Source organism: Scleropages formosus, chromosome 4 (genome assembly GCF_900964775.1).
Source record: "Scleropages formosus chromosome 4, fSclFor1.1, whole genome shotgun sequence".
In the NCBI taxonomy this organism is placed as follows: Eukaryota; Metazoa; Chordata; class Actinopteri; order Osteoglossiformes; family Osteoglossidae; genus Scleropages; species Scleropages formosus.
The window spans coordinates 37,895,796-37,917,799 of record NC_041809.1 but is presented as its reverse complement, the minus strand read 5'-3'; the positions used below and the strand labels follow the sequence as shown (position 1 = coordinate 37,917,799).

The 22,004-nt window shown below is 46.9% G+C and overlaps 1 protein-coding gene across 4 annotated transcripts in view; it reads right to left on the bottom strand.

The window, feature by feature from the left end:
• Positions 1–4,747: 4,747 nt before the first annotated feature.
• LOC108934294 (mitogen-activated protein kinase kinase kinase kinase 2-like) overlaps positions 4,748–22,004 on the bottom strand; it is a 24,781-nt gene continuing 7,524 nt past the window's right edge. For 2 of the 4 annotated variants that reach the window (XM_029250852.1, XM_018751881.2), the window contains 31 exons: positions 20,506–20,563; positions 20,247–20,337; positions 20,077–20,141; positions 19,689–19,744; positions 19,162–19,209; positions 18,829–18,871; positions 18,479–18,551; positions 17,788–17,919; positions 17,616–17,678; positions 17,433–17,514; positions 16,671–16,781; positions 16,328–16,406; positions 14,238–14,296; positions 13,318–13,364; positions 12,882–12,920; positions 12,206–12,239; positions 11,752–11,944; positions 11,053–11,159; positions 10,928–10,969; positions 10,725–10,809; positions 10,543–10,622; positions 9,858–9,918; positions 9,585–9,708; positions 9,193–9,251; positions 8,994–9,097; positions 8,504–8,705; positions 8,364–8,432; positions 7,447–7,533; positions 6,667–6,737; positions 6,525–6,580; positions 4,748–6,081 (listed from right to left, as the gene is read on the bottom strand). In XM_029250852.1, the coding sequence (XP_029106685.1) occupies positions 5,994–6,081; positions 6,525–6,580; positions 6,667–6,737; positions 7,447–7,533; positions 8,364–8,432; positions 8,504–8,705; positions 8,994–9,097; positions 9,193–9,251; positions 9,585–9,708; positions 9,858–9,918; positions 10,543–10,622; positions 10,725–10,809; positions 10,928–10,969; positions 11,053–11,159; positions 11,752–11,944; positions 12,206–12,239; positions 12,882–12,920; positions 13,318–13,364; positions 14,238–14,296; positions 16,328–16,406; positions 16,671–16,781; positions 17,433–17,514; positions 17,616–17,678; positions 17,788–17,919; positions 18,479–18,551; positions 18,829–18,871; positions 19,162–19,209; positions 19,689–19,744; positions 20,077–20,141; positions 20,247–20,337; positions 20,506–20,563 (2,508 nt within the window). In that variant the 3' untranslated portion in view covers positions 4,748–5,993. Of the gene's footprint in view, positions 6,082–6,524; positions 6,581–6,666; positions 6,738–7,446; positions 7,534–8,363; positions 8,433–8,503; positions 8,706–8,993; positions 9,098–9,192; positions 9,252–9,584; positions 9,709–9,857; positions 9,919–10,542; positions 10,623–10,724; positions 10,810–10,927; positions 10,970–11,052; positions 11,160–11,751; positions 11,945–12,205; positions 12,240–12,881; positions 12,921–13,317; positions 13,365–14,237; positions 14,297–16,327; positions 16,407–16,670; positions 16,782–17,432; positions 17,515–17,615; positions 17,679–17,787; positions 17,920–18,478; positions 18,552–18,828; positions 18,872–19,161; positions 19,210–19,688; positions 19,745–20,076; positions 20,142–20,246; positions 20,338–20,505; positions 20,564–22,004 lie in introns of those variants that run through there. The other 2 variants (XM_018751882.2, XM_018751883.2) reach the window with 2 other exon arrangements.

Sequence of the window (22,004 nt, the reverse complement as noted above, 5' to 3'; positions counted from 1 at the left end):
GGATGTGGGGACACTGGGAGACCGTTCACTCGTGATGCTTATGTGTGTATGATGAGTCTTTTCTCCCCTCGGGGTTTGCTATAGGCTGGACTCTGTATACATGCGCACTGGAGTGCATCAGCAAGTCTTCTTGTAAGTTATACACGTGGCATCAAATAAAGATTTCGAAGGTGTTGGAAACCAACCCGGACGGACGGGCAGCGTTTGTTATTTTCTGGAGCCCTAAGTGTCCAAGCGGACCCGACAAGAACGCTCGGTTACACGACGAGGTGTCGCTGTATCTTCTCAGCCTTCAGTTTTAGTGTTTTTTTCCTCGCTCTTCTCCTCAGTGAGTCAGTCAGTGCTCTGTGGAAACGAATTTAGTGTGTATTTTTAAAAATTACTTTAAACTAGCCGTTACTAAAGGATACAAAGAATGTTTCATTTCTACAGGAATAATCGGCGCGTACAACTAAATACACATTGATTGTCTGAACCGCTTGTCCCATACGGGGTCGCGCGGAGCCGGAGCCTAACCCGGCAACACAGGGCGAGAGGACACACCCAGGACGGGACGCCAGTCCATCGCAAGGCACCCGAAGCGGGACTCGAACCCCAGACCCACTGGAGAGCAGGACCCGGTCCAACCCACTGCGCCACCGCACCCCCCTCAGTAATTACAAAAACCCCAAAAGTGACAACCTGACAACTTTGAGCGGTACAGAAAACGAGACTTTGGCGCCCCCTGCTGTTACAGTTTCCGGTGCAACGAATGTGCGGGGTACAGTAATAAATGTCCACTAATTAATGTACAGTAATACATGAGTAATACATGTACAGTACCGTACTCATTGTGCTGAACAGCTAAATTTACCACTAAATTTACAGAATGTCAGAAACTACAGTTTGACTTACAACAGCCTCATCCACCTTTTCTGTCATGATCTATATTTACATCTGTATTTATAAAATGCCACATTGTTTCAAAACACGAAAGCTGTGCATTATTTAATAATTAGCAACCCAGTATTCTGAAAAAGTGTTCCAATTGATTCGAAACGTACATTGAGATGAAATAACATTGGTGGGACTGCTGGACGCAGTGTGTGGGCATGCAGAACCGTGGCGATCCGATGGGAATGGCACTGGCCCGCTTTTCACTGCTCTTCGTATGAATTTCGACAGAACATCAGCTGTCTGTGACTGTCGAGTGTTTTCCTCACGTTTAACTCCAGTGTTTGTTTCCAGCACTGCTGTCGATACAAAATACTGTCAAGTGGAGTACGGCTATGTAGAAATATCAGAGTAACTGTCCCAAGGTTTACTGGACTGTTTTCTTCCCTGTGTCTCCATTGAAATGAAATATTTGAAGGATAATTTTAGTGCAGGAGGCTGTTAATGATGTATTTGCAACACCCCCCATGGGCTCTTGTTCTTATTGTACTTGCTGTACTGTACGATGAGCATGAGCCACAACCCCTTCCTTAACTCCTTTCTTTCCTATCAGACGTGATGCATCACAAGGTAAAATATCATAAATGGGCCACGTAGGCATAATAATTACATTTCTGCTATATGACAGCACGAAACAGCTTTTCAACATTAACCAAGGTCAGAAGCTCAGACTGCCCAAGCAATCGCATTACACATCAGGCTCTTTCCTTCTATAAAGCAGTATTTTATATTTGATGCTCTATAAAAGTTTTTGCGTTCCCATAGTTCCATTTATTTCTTTGGTCAACTAATGAGTACATTTCTTATACGTGGTTTTCATGGTATGGTAAAGTCTTGAAGGTCAAGGCCAAACGGACTTTTTCACAGCATTTCTGCATCCAGCCCTTGAAAAATGAAAGCTGCGACAAGGAGGGTCACTCGCAACTGAATGCTGTACAAACACTACTTTTCCTGGAAGTCAGCGAGCACGACATATCGTTTCCAATCAATTGTGAACAAATGTGTGACTTTTAAAAAAAAAATGCAAAACACTGGGTGGTTCTCCATAGAGCAGCTTCTGTGTTTGGATCATAATTTTCCTGAAAACACGTTTGCTTCATATTGGTGGGAGGGACAGCGCTGGGGGCACCGAGCAGCTGTTTTCCTACATTCCCCTCCCAGATCCTACGACTGAAGGAAATCTTTGAAAGCAGGTGGACGCTGAGGACGAAACGTTGGCCCTGCAGCTGTAGTGGTGTAAAGTACCGTAGTTGGCAGGCTGGTGGAGGCACAATCAAGTATCCAGGGGAGGGGAAAGAGAGCTGGGAGTGTGGCCGAGTATGAAAAACTGAGAATTTAGACGGCTATTTTGGAAGAAACAAAATAAATGTGCCACGAACTGGACCAGGACAAGTGGCCAAAACTGACTGACTGCCTGCCTGTCTGAAAATTAACTGCTTTTGGGAGATAAACTTAATTTTAAAAAAAAGAGTTGGTCTTTCCCACCTCTCACCATCAAGGTCAATCACTGACTCCTTTCTGGACTGCAGCTGCAGTGAATTTGTTCATTTAGCTTTTCTCATCAGTGAATTACACTTTTTTACACATCGGAGCAATTTTAGGGAAAGTTTCTTGCTCAGAGGGGGTGCGGTGGTGCAGTGGGTTGAACTGCAGTCCTGCTCTCCGGTGGGTCTGGGGTTCGAGTCCCGCTTGGGGTGCCTTGCGATGGACTGGCGTCCCGTCCTGGGTGTGTCCCCTCCCCCTCCGGCCTTACGCCCTGTGTTACCGGGTAGGCTCCGGTTCCCCGTGACCCCGTATGGGACAAGCGGTTCTGAAAATGTGTGTGTGTATGTGTGTGTGTTTCTTGCTCAGAGGTACTTCAGCCAGGGGTGGGATTTGAACCTCTAACCACCACGCTACCAACCATCCTTGTAGCTGCACCACCTTTTTTCAGTCTCTATGTGATGCATGGAACATTAACCTACGTGCACCCCCGTGTTGTCGAATGGTCCGTAACTCACCCTGACTCTTGACCCGAGGCTCAAACCCATAAGTGTAAAGTGCCACCATTTCTGAGACGAGCTGAGCAAGTCTGGCACATGTGGGCAATGGTGATTTTTTTTTTCACTCAATTCTACAGCAGCGCATTTGACGCTGTGGCTGATGCTCTTCAACCAGCGGTACTGTAAATGATGGTAAAATGCAGTTCCGCAGCAGCAGCCTCTGTTTCCCCTTCAGGCTCAGACTGCATCAAATGAGCTTCAAGCAACTTGAACCCAAAGAGATGTGAAAAAAGCGCCGGCGACCCTCTTATTGGACGGCTCTGGGTTTCAACGTGCGGCAGCAGCGAGCTGCTCTCAGGACCTCACAAAAAACACAAATACACGTCGTTTCTTTTTTTTAATGGTATCTCCCCTGTAAAGGCTCCGATTGGTTTCCCGCCTTTGTTTTTAATTGCCAGGGGTCCTGGGGCACAGTTTGTGTCGGCCGTGCAGGAGGTACACTACATGTATCCAGCTGTGAGCGAAACGGAGGAACCGAGCCTTCGTACGCACGTGGACTTGGAAAAACTGGAGCAGCGCTGCACAAACGCCCGTTTTGTCATGCAAATGTCCTTCCATTGAGGTCACCGAGAGAGCGCTTGGACCGGAGCGACTCGCCGAGGCTCGGCCAGCATAGACGCGGGGGTCCGGGGCACCGAGAGCCAGCGGGATACTGTTTACCACTTCAGTGGAGACTTACACTGAAAATATAAGAAGCACCGATAGTGGAAACTGCTAGAAGGAGCAGGAGTAGCAGGGGGGCAAACTTAACCCTGTGCAGACACACTGTGAAAAACCATAAAAGTGTGTGTGTGTGTGTGTGTGTGTGTGTGTGTGTGAGAGAGAGAATCCTTATGGAAAAAGTGTCTGCAAAGAATCTCGAAGCATCCTTCCTAAGAAGGAACGTTATGCGTGTTCATTCGTCGGACTCTTTTCTCCGAAGCAACTTGCAACGTTTAGTTGTTCATGTATTTGTACGGCTGGGTAATTTTACTGGGGCACTTTAGGGTAAGCACATTGCTCAAGGGTACAACAGCCAGAGGAGAGATTTAAACTGGCAACCTTCAGACAACACCTATAACCCCTACACTACCAGCTACCCCCTCTTTTTTCAGAACTGTCTCAGCAGACACTTTCACCCATTGGAGCTGCTGCTCTCCATGCCGAAAACAAGTACGAAAACAAAAGACATAATTGCCTTCATATTCTACATACACGAATATACTGTTAAATACTCGCAGACTACATACTGTACATCTGCGTAGCAAAACCATGTAGCGGTCTTCACGGAGATCCACGGCAGTTGTGTAACGGCGCTCTGTCTGCAGCTGTTCCCAGCTGTGCGAGAAGGAAAGCGGCGGGCCGCCGCGTCCAAGATGCTCGGCTCTCTCGGTTATTCGCGGGCTGACGGCGTGACGTTGAAACGGTCTCCGTGGGGATGGATGAGCAGGACGAACGCAGAAATCGCCTCCCGGTGTTTGCGTGCATCCTTCGGGGGGTTGAAGGAGCGGCTCTGAGGACGAGCACGCCATCGGGTTCCGGTGCTTTGCGTACCTTCCGCAATAATGTGCAAACGCCTCGCGCCACAAGTGCCAGTCTCTCTGCAGACTGTGTGACTGTCAGGCAAACAAGTGGATGAATAAGTAAATGTGTCTTTAGACAGAGTGAAGTGCATATTTGAATGGAATGAGCTGAATGATAAATGAGAAGCTTACGGGGGCGGTTATGATTAGCAGGAGGGAACAGGAAAGACCGTCCCCTCCAACGGGGAATAAAACGACAAATAAACATCGTCTCATATATCAGATGCATATTCATTTTTTCACAGCCTTGCATCAACACTGAACAGTCCCACATTATATAATGACAATTGTACGAGAAGAATAACTCTTCATTTTTCTTTACATACAGTAAATATCAAATAAATTACAAAGAGTTTTAATGGCTCATGTCCACATTATTGAGCTACCATTATTATCATTACCGCTGCCATCAAATTATGAATTTCCTGCCCGGGATTTGGATTAAAAATTATTGCGAGCTGCACAGACGACAGGCTGGTGATCATAAGCCTCATCTGCCATTCGTAAGCGCTCGTGGACTTTTTCGTTTATTCCCACCTCTGAACCGGTACAGTCCTTGCTTTAAAACCTGCTCTTGTTTTTAATGCAGTGATTATGTAGAAAAGTAAAGAATCATTATCACCTAAAGCGTGCTCGTGAAAAGTTGTAAGTTTAGAGAAGTCACACATATTTAGGACAATGTGCTCTTACAGCCTCCTTATAACCATATTTTACCTTATTAATAAACCATCTCATTTTTGAGCTGTTTTTCAGGTTTATGAATTTGTGTACAGGATATTTCCCCAAATTAACTGCCCAAGTGCAAGATTTAAAATAATGTTATTTTCAAAAGGTGGACCTTTGTTCAATAGCACCTAATAGTTTCATTGCGGTTCCTCGCACGTCTCAGAAAGACACACAGGTGTACAGGTGAGGAGCGGATGCGCCCCAGCAAGTGAGTCCCGCTCGCGTCCAGACGTCAAAGCGCCGCGAGCGCTGGCTATTGCTGTCAGAAGGTCCTCCGGCAAAGACGGAGCTTCACCATCCCATCCTGCACCGCAGCCAAGGTCACGGGCACCTGGCAGACAGACCCCCCCCCCCCCGTCTTAGCCCCGCACCGCAGCACAAAGATAAGGCGCCGGTCCTCGAGCGACCTCCGCGACGTGCGCCCACGGACCAGCCTGAGCAACGGCGACGTCCCCTTCGCCGGGCCGCGCGCTTTTCCATCCCGGACCGTAAACGTGTACTTTGCTTAGTGCCGTGCCCCCCGTTAAGTGCCGCTCTTCCAAATGTCTAAGGATCAGAAAGCGAGCCACGAGTCCGTCTCTCTGCCAGCAGGACACGTCCCTGCCGCAATTGTCCATGGCTTGGAGTGATGAATCTTTGAATGCTTTGGCAGTGTTGCTCGCTACTGGACGGTTCAGGCTGACCAGTAGTGTGCGCTCTGAGAATCGGTGCCCCCTCCCCCAAATCCCTCCTAGCAGCTGCTCTCGTGGCCCGTCAGTATGTACAGGTTACTGGAGGCGGAAGGGTTCCCCGTAGGTGTGCTCTGCAGAATGATGTCCCTGGGACGTACGAAACACAGACACGATTCAGTCGGCGGACCTCAACAGCTTTAGCCACACGCTTTTCAAATTCTTCATATTACCTACTGTCATTTCCATGCTAGGATATTTTGTAAAAGAACATTTAAAGAGGGTGTGACACCAAGCTGGAGCTAAAAGTACAAGAACAGCACTCGTGTTCAAATCTCAACTGAACACCATTCCATTCCCTTTGCAATTATTTCTGCAATTATGTTTACATTTTTTACAGCATCATTATATTGCGATATATTCGTTGTAATATATTGTTTCCTTTCACTGTATACCGTACCAGCTGCATATGGTTGAAATGACAATAACGCCACTTTGACTTTGAAATAATGCACGTGTATCCGTGTCGGTTACTGAGCCGGCTACGGACGCCAAGGGTTATCGTTCGAGTGTCATTCAGACGAGGGACGTGCCTGTTTGTCCCCAGGACCCGGAAGGCACGGCTTTCGTCCGTGATCTCCTGGGTAATCTGCGGACGGAGCGTAAAATTAACAAAGTTCGGCGAGCGACTATGTACAGGTTCTCTCCGTGACAGGGCGTCCCTGCAGGTCTCACCTCATTGCTATGGAGACTCCTTCCTTGAAGTCCATGCTTCCAAAAAGCCAGCACGCTGTCCTGTAAACAGACTGCACAGAAACACACGCATCCTGACATCACACCTTTCAGGGGGTCTGTGGCACCAATGAGCTACTGTGTTAAAGAAGATTCAAAGACAGCAATCCTGCGTAACTAGTGTCAAGAGTCACTGCCATTTCAAGCATATTTGATCATTTCATATATTACGTAACAGTAAAACACTTCCTTCAATGAGGCAGCTGAAAGCACTGGCACGCGTGGAATTATTACACATTAAATATCTCTATAGATATTTAGGACTTATCTATGATATCTTTAGATATTTTTCATATAGACATAGATAAGCTAGACTCTGTGGACTAGACCACACTTTGAGCCATTTTTTTTAAGAAAAATAAGTAGAAAATGCATATTAACAGCATCATTCTATTCAATAAGGGGTTGTATTTTAATAGAAAAAAAAAACAGGTGAAGAAAGAGGTTTAACACTTTTCAAAAATTTTTTTCCAGTTTTCAACAAACCTCAATGTTAAAAATTACACTTGAAGAAAAACAAATGTATAAAAGATTAAATATGATTATAATTCTAGAGGACAAAGTGCCCTTGGGCAAAGAGAGCGAAGCAGGCAGCAATGCCAAAACGGAATAATGCCAAATTTGTGTTAATGTTAATCAACCTGCACTAGTGACAACACGCATTTGAATATTGGCGATATAAACAGAGCATAAATAGAATATGAGCAGCAGCTCTTTTCTTACTTAATGTCTCGATGGCGAAATTAAAGGTGAGCTCCGAGGTGAATTCCCGGCTTGGACAACCCCGCAGGTCCACAATTTTCACAGTCTCTGAGGAAGAAGGAAACGAGGGCATTTCAGCCGAGAACTCAATTATAGCACCTACTGTACCTCCCTCCCATCATGTTTTTTTTGAAGAATTAGGTTAATTAGGTATTTTTAATAAGACATCAACTGAAAGCAGAGCACGGAAATTTAGCTTTTTTTTTTTTTTTAATCATTTTCACCCCGGATTAATTAATTGTCTTCATTTACTTACAGGGGCAGCTGCGTTTGAACCCAAAGATTGTAGGTTTGAATCCCACATCCAGCTGTAGTACCCTTGAGCAAGGAACATACCTTAAATTGCTCCAGTAAAACTGCCAAGCTGGATAAATGGGTAAATAATTGTATGCAATCTAACAATGTTAAGTTGCTTTGGAGGAAAGCGTCACCTTTAACTTCCTGCTACAACTGGCCGTGTCCCCGGACGGGATGTCGGGACTTGTTATGGTGCTACGGTGAAAGCCACTGTCATAGCAGCGCTGCCTGATGCCCTGATACTATATAAAGGCTGAGCACTATTTCAACTTATGCATTAGTGTAAGAGCCCGGGTTCAAATCCCTGCTCCCGCTCCAGCACAACTGGATCCAAGCGCTTAGCCCGAATTTATACAGCAGAAATTGCCCAGCTGTAGCGATAAGTAAATCGTTTAAATTAGTGGTGAAACACGACACAACAATAATGATGATAAACGGCAACAAGAACACACGTAACGAGTCAGGCGGTGGCGCGCGTAGCCGGAACCACCATCCACAGGAGCGCGTCCCGCGAGAGGTGCGTCTCAAAGCATCTTACAAAGCGCTGCGTCCGAGTGACACGGTCAAGGCGGCGGACTCACTCTCCAGCGCAATGAGGACAGAGTCCCGGTCCAGCTGCGTCACCTGCACGGCCCCGAGAGGGACGCTGTCTGCGAAAACACACGCGCGCAGGTGAGTGTCGTAAAGAGAACCGCCCACCTGTCCCAATGCGTCCCCTTACCTGGCTGAGCGCTGCCCGCGTTGCTCAAGCGCACGATGTCAAACTGCAGCCGCTTGCCGCCGGGCGAGGGCGAGGGCGTGGGAGGGGCCCCACCCCCCCGGACACACTCCCTCAGGCCCACGCACACTTGCGGGAGCTCGTCGCTCTCCTGAACCAGAAGCTCAAAGACGGGCAGAGACTCCGGGAGAGACACGGCAAAGTGCTGGGATGGAGAGACGCAGAAAGAGCGAGGGCCCAGGTTACATTATAGGGACCGGTGTGACTGCGCTACAAACGCTTGTGCGTAGAGCCAAAATGCAATATTTGCAAGGTAAAGCGATTCTTTTGCGCGCGTCGATTACATTTTTTTTCTGCGCACAAACATACGAAGAAAAAATAACAGTTTGCGAAAGGTGTGTAAAGACTCAGAAACAGCCATTCGAAAACAACGCATTCGGAACGGAAACACTGAAATCGCGGTAATAAACGAAGAGAGCGAGAAAGGACCTGCCTTGAGCTGCATGAACTTCTGCAGAGGTTCATACCACAGCAGCAGGACCAGTCCGGACGGCAGCGCCCCACACAGGAACGTGCTATCCGTGTAGGGGTTGCGCGCTGGGGGGGAGGTTGATACGACTGCGGAGTTACTTCCAGTTTACTGCAAACAAACTGCAAAGCTCACTGTGTCCAAGCACAACAAGAGGTCTTACCCACACCGCACCGCCGACAGCCTTTGGTGTCCGGGATCTTCGCGGAGATGGCAAACTTCCTGTCAACGAACAATTCACATGTTCCGCAAACTGTCCACCTAGTGGACTTTCACAGGGTCACGTAGGGATGTACAGCACTCTACCAACAGCCTGCACATTGTTTAATGCATTGTTGCGCAAGACATTTTCTTGGAACAATTCCGGTGAAGCAGAGAACAGCCAATGCTGACGGCGGGAACAGCAGAGCCGCGCGGGTTTTTAACTGACGGCTGTTGGACCCGAAGTCCGTGTAGTCGGTCGCTTAGCATCCCACCGGCTGCCCTTTACATGGTTATCGCTTAGCTGACGGAGAGACAAATACAAGGACGCGCATCCCGGGCGAAACCTCGCACCTTGGGTTGATCCGCTGAGACAGGCGATTGGTGCTGATGGCCAGGTGGCCCTGCCTCTTCTGCAAGTTCGCCCGGTTCTCGAACAGCGCCGTCAGGTTGTGGGAGTACAGCTGCGAGGACTTCCCTAGTGTCAGACGGAGAAACGGAGAAACCGCCAGCGCTGCTGTGACGGAGCTCTGCCCCGCGCGTCCCGGAAAAAGAGTGCGCGCGCGACACAGCGCCGTCGGGTGGGGTGAAGGGTGGGGTTTTATTAATTATGGAGAGCGGCCCTACCTGAGACAGACATCAACACGTTGTTCATCACATACAGCCAAGTGCACCTCTGTGGAAGCAACTGCAAGCAGAAGCAGAAGAAATAAGGGCAAACAGCAAAAACACGGACATAAACACCCAGAAACTACTTTGCATATATGACTATATACTGATGTTGTATATAATATTTTGACAGGGTGGTGTGATGGCGCAGCGGGTTGGACCGAGTCCTGCTCTCTGTTGGGTTTGGGGTTCGAGTCCCGCTGGGGGTGCCTTGTGATGGACTGGTGTCCCGTCCTGGGTGTGTCCCCTCCCTCCCTCGCCAGCCCTGTGCCCTGTGTTGCAGGGTTAGGCTCTGGCTCACCACGACCCCACTTGGGACAAGCGGTTTCAGACTGCGTGTGTGTGTGTGTTTTAACATATATGTGTGTGTATACACATACAATATATTATATATATACACACAAACACATATACTGTATGTAACTATGTATGCATGTACATAGAAACATATAGATTTATACATACACACATACATATTTCTACTCATATGGACAGGATGTATGTTTATACAAAATACAGCGCAAATATGTGTACAATGATTCTGAAACCTCTCCCTTCATTAATTTTACACATGAAATCAGTGCACTGTGTTCCAGTGAGTATAAATATATGAAACTGGTAAAACTTGTCTGTTTCCTTGCACCTTCTCCATGGTGTCCTCATGCAGCTCGTTGAGATTGAGGGTGTAGACCCCCTCATCTGCACCCAAAATGAGATACTGATCTGCAAGAGATCGATGATGACATTGAGACGGTCGCCGTGTTGGAGAGTGGTCTTAATCATCTCTTTGTGTCTTTCAGCCATGGAGAGTCATTCTGCCCTTACCCCTGGTCTTTGGTAGAACCCAGGTGACGGCGCAGTGCATTCTGAGGGGGCAGCCATTGAACACTTTGGAGAAACAGGCTCCCATCTAGAAGACATGGGTTGCTGGAATGAGTCACCCGAGCAGGATATTACGCCGCTAAACACTTTCAAATCGAAAAGACTACAGTCAGTGTGCGCCACACCTTAGCTCCGCTTGTACTTACGTGCACCTGAGGAGTTGGCGGCAGCCCGTGGCACTCAGCTCGCTGAAATGAAAGAAACACCCTTGCTACGAACCTTGCGTTTCTCCAAAGCCTGCAACCATTTAAGTAAACGGAGTGTTCCTCACAGATTCTTCCGTCTTCCTTCTTAGTGTGCTCCACTCCGGAGAAAGGGCCCGCGGGGTAGGGGAAGGACTCCTCCTGGGCCTCTGCTCCTCACACTTTGCGCCCCCTGCTGGGCAAGATGTACAACGGCATCGTAAAGAGGCCCCACCGACCCAAAAATATCTACATTTATACATTTATTTATCTGACCCTTTTCTCCAAAGCAACTTAGAATGGTGTACTACCTACAGTTATTCACCCATTTATACCACCGGGTAATCCTTTTCTTACCAGAGCATTTTAGGGTAAATATCTTGCTTAATGTAACTAAAACAGGGAGTCTGATTCAAACCTGTAACCTGTCAGTCCAAAAAGCAAGGGCTCTAACCACTACACTACCCCAGGTAGAAAAACAACTGTTACAATATTTAGAAAATACAATATTTTAAGCTTACGATGGCTTATAGTTTCACGTTCATATTTATTTTGCTCAATTTTATTGAATTTACACAGGAGATATTTAAGCACTACTTAGAATAAGTTCCCAGCCAAAGGATACAAAAGTCTTCTCTTAAAGGCGTTAAACAAGATCCCCCAGTTGTCCCTCCTCACCAGTACAAGTAATAATGACAATTTCACTGCAAAACGAGCTCTTAAAGGGCTTATTTGACTAGAGCAGGGGGTCCTCACATCTGTCCTGAATGTGGCGCCATGGTTGGTACCTGTGGTGGGGCTGGAGAGGGGGGCGGTGTTCAGACAAAGGGTGGAGTTTGGACTGAAGCTGAGGTCCATGTCCTCCAGGCTGGGGCACAGGGAGTTTAGGGAAGCCAGGAGAGAGGAGCTGGACTCCGAAGGAGTTACCGCACCACACCTCCGAACTGTCGCACATTTATCCTCCTCCTCTGCGGGACATTGCTGCAATGAGAGGGCAAAATAGGGCGACAAAGCCATAGTGTTTTTGCAGGAAGAAGACCGGGCAGGGTGGGAACCACGCGGTGACGGGGTATCGACAGTCGGCACATATCGATTTTATCTAGCATTTCAGAACGATCTATTCAGCCAGAAAAGGCCACGCGTTTCGCTAGTTTTCACTCCTAATACAATTATGTGTATTATCATCTATTGTGAAAATGTGTTGCTGCTTCTAGTGTTCCTCTTACACATTATAGTGCTTACCTCAGCAGAAGGCACTCTCTTTATAGTTAGACTCCTGCAAGAAAGGGCCCAACAAATTATATTAGTATCCTCCTGAAACTCAGCAAAACACAGACAGACAGGCAGACAGGCAGACAGGCAGACCGCTCGTCCCGAGATGGGTGGCGGCGAGCCGGAGCCTAATCCGGCAACACAGGGAGCAAGGCTGGAGGGAGAGGGGACGCACCTAGGACAGGATGCCAGTCGGTCACAAGGCACCCCAAGTAGGATTCGAACCCCGCACCTGCCAGAGAACAGGACCCGGCCAAACCCGCTGCACCACCGCGCCCCCCATCTCAGCAAAACATATGTTAAAAAAAAAAGTTTTTGGGACTATTTCGAGGAATTCTTGGGACCTGTCTAATACCCACCCCCCAAACATGTGCTAAATGATGTAAAAAATCACAGAATGTTCTGTATAAGGTGCATTAGGAGTTGCCACCGTAACACGTAAATTCTGGGAGATCTTCTTAAAAACAAATGTCCTCCACAGTGGACAAAAAAATAGGTCTCCCGATACTACTTTGACACTGGGCGTAAATGTGAGGGGGGTGGGGAGTTCAGCGTAAACCTCAAAGTAATAGAAGGATGCTGCTAGACTTAATGCATTACTTTTAATACATACAATAATTCCATAGATTAATACACTGAGTCTCACCTCTCCAGCAGCGCCTCCTCTACACATTCCAGGAGGCTCCTATGAGAGAAAACGACCGATGTAAATCAAGGACTCTCGGTATTTACTCAGCGAGAGGATTAAATGAATTACCGCAAATCATTTTAATGTCAGCAAGCGGAATATGACTCACAAAGAGGAGCACCGAACTATCAGCGAAGAATGTTTTCAAGTTCTCAATTTTTGCTCTTAGCTATGTTACACTTCACAACAGAATGTGAGTAGTTTCCATCCCATGAACAGCCACAGTCGCATGTTATTCATTACATTAGTTACAGACATATGGTACGTATCTGAAAACACGTGGAAACTTTGAAATTGCTGCACAATGTCAGGCGCTAATTAGTAAAACTCTAATATGAATGACAGCAACATAAAAACATTTACAATCATCAAACTGTGCAGAGAATTGTCTTACGGGGAGTTCTTTTCATCTCCCGCGATGCTCCAATCGTCATAACAACCCTGAGAAATGGGAAGCAGATCTCACATTATTTTCATTAGCACAGTAACAGTAAATGGAAAGTCTTTCCTTTGATAACAAAACTAATAACAGCTGTTATTTCTGACTCTCGTCTTAATATTTTTCATTGCGCCTGCTGATGGGGGTATTGAAGCACAGCTCCAAGTACATCTCAGTTGTAAAGTGCACATTTAAATGTGAATATAGTGATTCTGGAACGGGGAAATGAGACATACGGCATCCTAAAGAGTAAACGTTATTATGGTACGCAGGTACAGCTGTAACTAGACTTCATGTATAAATGTGAGAGAAACGGGAAAAGCAGCACCGCCCACACATGTATGTATGTATGTTTACTTGAGAGTCACATGTCTGCAGCCATGTCTCTTTCTCTTAATGTAATGCGTAAATTGTACTTTTGCTGAGATGTACGTCGCTTTGGAATAAAGGTTAATATTTAGCAGAGGCTTTTCTCCAAAGCGACTTCCAAGGGTTAGGGTTATTAGGCCACACACCTTATTCACCACGGTAACTTACGCTGCTAGATACACTGCTTACACTGGGTCACTCATCCATACATCAGTGGAACACACTGTCTCTGTGTTACTCTCACACTATGGGTGAGCCTGAACAGCAAGTCTTTGGAGTGTGGGAGGAAACCAGAGCACCCAAAGACTTACACTGCTAGAGACACTACTTACAAAGGGTCACTCACCCATACATCAGTGGAACACACACACACACACCCACGCTGTGGGTGAACATACAAATACAATAACATGCAAGCTCCACACAAACTGAGCAGGGATCAAACCCATGTCCTCTCGCACCACCCAGGCACTTGCTGTGCCACTCTGTGTGTGTGTGTGTCTCACCAGCTCGGGGTACGGCTCCGTCTCTTTCCTCATGGGGGGCCCAAACTTGACCTGCTCAACTGAAACACACGCCAGGGACATGATGAGGTAAACAGTCTTACTGATCCATTGTTCACAGGTAACAGTTAGTTACTGTGTAGCGTTCAGACACCTTTGCTTCAGGTGACTTAGAGTGTTAGACACACAGACACACACACACACACAGATTCAGCGCACTCAACTCCGTGACGTCACGTCACACACCGACACCCGGGGCCTGTGCACAAGGCGACTCGGAGCTCCTCACCTTTCTCCACTTTTCTTTATGTCGAAGGTCACCTCGCCCCCCACCCCGCGTGAGGACAAAGCGGAAAGAGGACTTTTCTCGCACGCATTTTTTCGCCGCAGTCTCGTCAGACCGCGCGGCTCCTTCGCTGCGGTCACGCGCTCTGCAAACGTTCTGGGGGAACTTCGTGGACGGGGACGGACGCGTCCACACGCTCAAACTGCCACTTTTCTCACATCCGCCGAATATTAATTTAGTGTTTAAGGAGTCTGCTGCCGTGCAAAACGCACAACATTTCTCACATCGCCATTCATTTTTGGGAGTATTTTTTAAATCGCGCTGCACAAAACGACTTATTTCATTGAAGAAGTAACAGACTGGCCTGTGGGGATCGAACCCACAACCTTACAGCTATGACCCCGACGCGCTAACCAAGCGAGCTAACCAAGTCAATTTGAGCCACAAAGCAATAAGAAAGCAGTTTAAAGCTGCCATTTGTTGTTGTGACACAATTAAAAGTTTAATTTGATGGGTTTGCCAGGCTTTTACCGCGGTGCCTCCTCGAAAACGCGTGACGCTGCGAGTCCTTTCATTCCGCAAACACTCGATTCGCTCACTGACACACTGTGACAGGTGCTCGCATGACAGCATGTAAAGTAAAGGCAGGGCTCTGCTGCGCCCGAGGGCTCCTCACATCGCCACTCCAAGGCTGCCTTTGTGTGCACGCCAGCGGACGGGGCCGCGGGGGGATTCATGGCCCCTGCAGCCAGTGCGTGTTTGTGAGCGCTGCCACCTCGCACACTGCCGCCCTTTCATGGCCTCAAAGAGCTCCCATTGTCGAGGGCCAAAAGCCTCCCCTCGACCCTGGCCCTCGCCCCCGATGCTCTAATCTGCCTGTAATCTCTCCGACATGAGCCCCGAACAATAGGCCTTCACAAGTCGCCACTTTGCCGCTAACGCCCCCTGGCATTTCCCTGCCACCACCAGGTTAAGGAGGAATAAGAGAGAGCGTGACGTTAAAACTGACCGTTTCTTTATGCCTTTGCTCCGTCTTTTACAACCCTAGGTGGCAAGTCGGTTACAAATAGCGTTTGCAGAAGCTGGGTGTTTCACTTTAACAAAAACATACATTTGTGGAATTTTTACTTATCATTTTTGTTTATGAGAACATATTTGAAAACGTTTCTTAAAATTTTATGCAGTTCATCAGTTTCTTATATGGTGTTTTCAAACACTAAATGGTGCTACTGCAGTTTAGATGTCACCGCTTTCTCACTTGGGTTTCATCAGCAGTGGAAACACTGTAATTTTATCACTACATCCGCCACTCATTGTATAACACTACCTAGGGATCCAGAGAAGGCAATATGGCAGTATGCTTCTAAGAAAGTCATTCGGCACACTGTATGCATGCACAGCTATGAATGTGTGCTGTATGTGCTCTTGTGTACGTTTCTAATGCAATAACCCTCATGTATCGTCCTGTGACTACAGCAAAGTAGAACCGCAAAACCTGCATCAACTGTCATAACTGTACTCATGGATGCCCATCAAACTTGATGAAATTACCGCAAACCAAAACCCACTGTGACATTAAAGCACCTCGGTCGCCAGCTTGATGGCATTTTATCTGTTATTCCTTTAAAAGGCATGAAACTCTACACATTCTATAAGAAAGGCAGTATCTTTCAGACACAGAAATCTTAATATTTAGTAAGAGCTCAGAGCTTGACGAAATCCTTTGAAAACCGCTTTTCAGAAGAAGAAAAGGCAAGCAGTAATGAAGATGGATATCCGTGCTGTAGAAAACTGCGTTAACACTTACACTGCTCTTCGGAGAGAGTCCTCTGTACCACCAGATGCTTACTTAAGGATTGTATTTTGTCGGGGAAGGCATCGCATGTCTGCAAAACACAAGTATATGGAAACTGACTAAAACAAAAGATTATGTCAAACATTGAGGAGCACGCTGAGAGATCCTGTTAGTGTTCTACACCTGACATTGCTAGGGAAATTATTCTGAAGCCAGTATTCATGACATCACCATGCCATTTTCAGACATGCTGAGCCAAGCTCCAAGAGCCGTGGAGGGATTTTCACTTAACAGGCCCGGTACGGTCGCACTGTGCTGGGCAGCTAGGAGTGTACGCTTGCGGGAGGACCACTACCTCTAGGTCACTCTCGTCCAAAGTGTGCGTAGAGTTGAGGTCTGGGTTGCTGGCCATGTCCAGGAGCTCAATGACCAGGGTGCGAGTCAGCAGCTGCGTCATGAACGGGTGCTAAAGAAAGAGCACAAAGCAGCCAGTGGACTTGCGTTACTTACCCTACAGCTCTCAGACTGCAAAAGCATCTTTAAGATGTATTAAGCCCTCTTAGGCTCAATCATCTTACATTCACTAACACCAACAAGATGATCAACGCATCACAACAGCAGCACTGGGAACACCCATTTCTCTCATCTCAGCGCCTAAGAGACTATTAAACATCGTTTGTCAGAACAACTGTTATTTCACCGCAGATTTAGCAGAACATGCTACATTATGACCCAAACACAGATTGCTCCGGTTTCTCTTTCAGTTCCGCAAAAAAAGCAAAGGTGGCATTCAGACAAAAGGAAGGTGTTTGACTTATGGTTTCTGTAGAAAGTTTGGGGAGGTGTACATGGATTTTAATCCTTTTTTTTCTAAACATTTTCTTAAGGAATTCAGGACTCGTCTTGAGAAAATCAGCCTTTTTAGCTCAAACATGGTGAAAAAAAACAAGAGTAAGAAAAGCAAACCTCTATCGAGATGTTCCGCTTTTGTAATGTGATAAAACCCTTAAACAGAGCAAATGCGGAGCTTTAGCCGAAACTGTCTTTTGGAGGAACAAGGAACGCGGTTGGGGGGGGGGCTTCTGCAGCATCTCTCCAGGCAAAGGAGTGAACGTACCTGCAGGAGCTTCTCTGCCGTGGGTCTCTTACGAGGGTTTTTCGTGAGGGATGTTTTAATGAAGCTGTGGAAGTCTGCCGACCTGGAGAGAGGACAGACCTCGCGTTAAAAGCTGTGGAAATGTACGGCCGTCGGTGAGCGTTCACCTGTCTTCTCCATGCCGACATCATCCTCGGCTCTTACCACTTGGCCTTGTCTTTCAGTTTGGGAGGCTGGAAGCTGCTTTTTGACATCACCATCAAGGCCCTGCAACAGCATTTAGCAGCTATTTTAGAAAGAGAGTAGGTGGGACTGTGCTGTTGAAAAAGGTCCGGCAGACGCCAGGGCGATCTCCACCGCACGCCGGAGACCTCACCTCATCGGGTGCAAGTCGAACATGGGTGGCTGGAGCTCGGCGAATTCAATTGCAGTGATGCCCACGGACCAGATGTCGCACAGCTGGTTATACCCACCTTTCTTCTCCACAGCGGCCACTTCCGGCGCCATCCTGTCGGCACGATTGACCAACCATTAAAGAGATTAATAACTGAGGTACCTTTTCAAACATCCAGCCATTCTTACTAACTGCTAGTTGAGTGCAGCCAATGCAGCGTCACAGTGATCCAGAGCCTGTCCTGGATGCACAGAGCGTGAGGCTGAGTACACCCTGGGCAGGACACCAGTCCGTCGCAGGACAACGTCACACAGGAAGTCGGTCACACATACCCACTACGGGCAATTTAGACTCTCCATTTCCGGCTGAAACATCTTTGCACTGTGGGAGGAAACTGGAGCAACTGGAGGAAAGCCACATGCAAACCATATACATACGGAGCAAGATTCGAACCCACAGTTATTGAAAAGGTCTTTGTGGTACAGTTTTGAATAATCTAACAGCACGTTCAAGAAGTGGCATGTCAGAATTATTCATACTGAGTAATCTGAAAAAGATGTGTAAAGAAATTCATATATGCAAAGAACAGGAGCAGCCGTGCAAATATTATATCGGTACTATGGTGAGTGATGTAGGCCGGCTAATAAATGTACCGAGGGCCAGGACAGCTTACCAGTAAGGCGTTCCAATAAAAGACTTCCTCTTGGCCACAGAGGCATTAATTTCGGCTGCTACCCCAAAGTCAGCTGGACAGAAAAGCAGTAGGATGAAAGGGTGGGATGTCGGTCAAGCAATCGTTTGGATTTCTCATAGGCGGTAATTAATGCCCTTTTACGCGAACGTGAGCCAAACCACTGCTTTATGTAACTCATTTTCGCGATTTAAAATTCAGCAGATGTCTTCCTTTATTTTCATTTTTGAAGAAATACAAGTGAGAGTGAAATTATACGCTTTTTAACAAATGTTCCCATTGCTGCATGGTGCGTATAGTATGAAGTAAAAGACACGAAGAGTCTCACTGACCCAGTTTGACATCTCCCCGCTCTGTCAGGAGGATGTTGGCTCCCTGTAGGCGACACACAGCGACATAATGAGATCACAAACAGGGGAAGCCGTGCTGGGCTCGTACCCGCGCCGCACCTCGGTATCAGACCTGCGGTTACCACAACATGCTTAGGCAATAAGGTAGTAAAAACCCCAGCGACTAACTGTGTCCAAAGCGCTATGGCAATGCCAAAGCAGCAGTACAGGGTTTAATCTGTGTCATGTTTTGCACATAGTGGCACAACCGAAAGACAAAAATGAACACCTTGCTGTGAATTTGTAACACCAGTAAATTACTTCTCACAGCTATACCTTGATGTCTCTGTGCATTTTTCCAGCTTCGTGCAGGTGATGCAGACCCTGTGAGAACAGACATGTCAGCGAGAGGAAAAAACGAAAAGCTCTCGGGGTGCGAGAGGGACCGGCGCCGTCAACTTCGGCGTCATCGCACGTTTTTTTCAACGGTTTCAACTGCTCAAAGGCATCCGTACGGACGTGGTAGTGATTTTAAAGAACCGCAGTATCTCCGAGTAAACGGGAGGAAAACACTACAGACGAGTTAGTCACTTCGGTACGCGTGAACGTTGGACTCATGTGGACCGCCGACCAAATTCCGACAAACACCGGGTGGATTCCGTCTGCTTCTCACATTCCTTCGGTGACGGAAGAGAGCGCTCAACGAAATGTTGCACGAAGCGCAACGATAACGTGAACAGCAGTACCGCCCTCGCGCTACATTTGTGCTCCATTTTTCATTACAAACACAAAATGACGGAGTGAAATAAACATTTTTCCCGGCCCCTATGAATAAATTACTCTGCCCCCCCCACTGGACCTACCTGGAGCGTTTCCCTGCACACGTAGGCTATCTGTCTCTCCTTCAGCGGGCCCGTAACTGTGGGAAAATTCTGATTTACCAAACCAGCCCGGCAAGCTTAGAAGAGCCATGTAACCAAAGTTGTCAGTTCAGGCAATCGTAAAAATGTTCCGGCTCTTTCTGCCTGCGATCTTCTCCATTTGCTACAGTTGTGTAAAACCAGGATAAACTGTAGTAAGTCATAGATTCATAGGCAACACAGAATGTTTGCTGAAAATGTTTTCTTGCCATGCAGGCGGTTCATTCGGTATCGGAGAATTAAAGGGCATTACAGCACCAAACTCACACAATTAATGCACAGCAGATGAAAAGTGAATCTTTGTGAGATGGTCAAAAATGGTCTCACTTACTGTGGTAGATGTCTTGAAGGGAGCCCCCTCCGCAGTACTCCATACATATCCACAGCTTGTTATTTCTGAGAAGTAAGCCCACACAAAAAGGTTCACAGAAAGCTTCCACCATTTGGCCTTGTCTATTTGTTTGTTTGGCTTTCTGTCCCACTTCTCACACCACAACAAACCTGAGGTAGCTGCCAAAATATGCCACAATGTTTTTGTGTGAACACTCTTTGATCATGGTGATCTCCTGCTGGATGGATGAGATGTCATCGCCTGAAATGGGAAGAGTAGAAGTTTGACGCAGCTTTTTCCAAAAATCACTGCCACTCATTTTTACCCTGCAACGTACAAAACATTACAGGCAGGCAGCTTTATGTTAGAAGGATGTTAGAAGGACATGTGACATATAAACACACCCAAATAAAGGTCTTGATCACTTACCTGGATCAAGTTTTACAATTTTCACAGCTGCAATGACTGATGTCTTTATGTTACGGGCCTTAAAGAAAAGGAAAATATCTTATTACCCGACCGAAGCATAACACAGAAATGTTGTATGGATGTGTAACTATGTGACGTCACACGTATGTGATGCACATCTGCTAGGATGGAAGATCTCGGCTTGGAAGACCTGATAAAATAACAACTAAATGCAACAACTGCTTACTACATAGCTGTAAAGTTCACCATAATCATCCTTACAAGTGTTCAGGGGTTGCTCCTTAAACTCTCATTTACAGCCTTTAATTAAGAGAGAAAAGTCTGTCCTAACAGCCTTATATTTACATTTATCTGACACTTTACAGTAATTTACCCATTTATACAGTGGGCAATTTTCTTACCGGAGCAATTCGGGGTAAGTACCTGGCTCAACGGTACCACAGCGGGAGGTGGGGTTGGAATCTGGGACTTATGGGCCAAAGGCAGCAGCACCGACCACTACGCTACTAACTGCCCCCATCCTGAGAAACCTTCAAGTACCACCTTCCAGCTGCCTTGCCAGGCCAGGATGTACCAGAACCTCTGGCACTCAGTCATCTCAGTCATGTCAGTCATGTCAGTCACTTCCTGGTGTCCCGCTCGCACCAGTGTGATTTTGCCCTGGTCGAACCGTTCGTCCTTTGGCCCGATCTGGGTCTGCACTCCTCTATCTTCAGGTTGTCAGCAGATTCCAACACTGCTATTTTAAACTTTGGGTGGAGACCAAAGCCACCTGCATATGTGTTTTCATAAAGGAAATAACCAAAAGTATTTTCTCTTTTCTGGCGGCGCTTTTACTTCGGTCGGTGGCTGTGCCCCCCACAGAGAGAGGAAGCGAGATGCTTTTATGCGGAACAGAACGTCACTTTGTAGTACAACGAGTGCATATCAAACTTCTTCTAGGTTTCTGAACATCCCAAGGTCACATACGTAAGGGCCAAAGTTGTGTCATGACTGCGCTTACATTGCTGAGTGTATATTTAGGAGCTAAGCCTTACTGGTTACATGACGAGAGAAGTGAAAAACATTACTGTGACATGACATGGTAAAAATAGCATGTTGAACTCATTAGTCTTAAAGTTAGATGTCAATCCACAAGTGAAGTCTCTGAGCATTCGTCTTCTTCTCAGCACATTTTTAATTACGCAGTATGTTCTGTTCATCTCAGCGTAACTACAATTTCAGTCTTTAGGACTGAACTTTGATTAACCTGGAATCAATCAATCTATCTATCTATCGCACAGGTCGGTCAGTGGAAGTTCTCACGTTGTATCACCAGTGCATATAAATTGGTAATTATTCCTAATGTAAAAAAAAAAAAATGCTTTGAGAGCAGCGTGCGTAAAGGTAACGAGCCACAATGTATGGGTGCAGTAGGAACCCCCAGGAACAGTCCCATTTCTTTGCCGTCATTTCGTTGGATATGTTTCACAGCCCATAAACAGCTGCATTACAGAAAT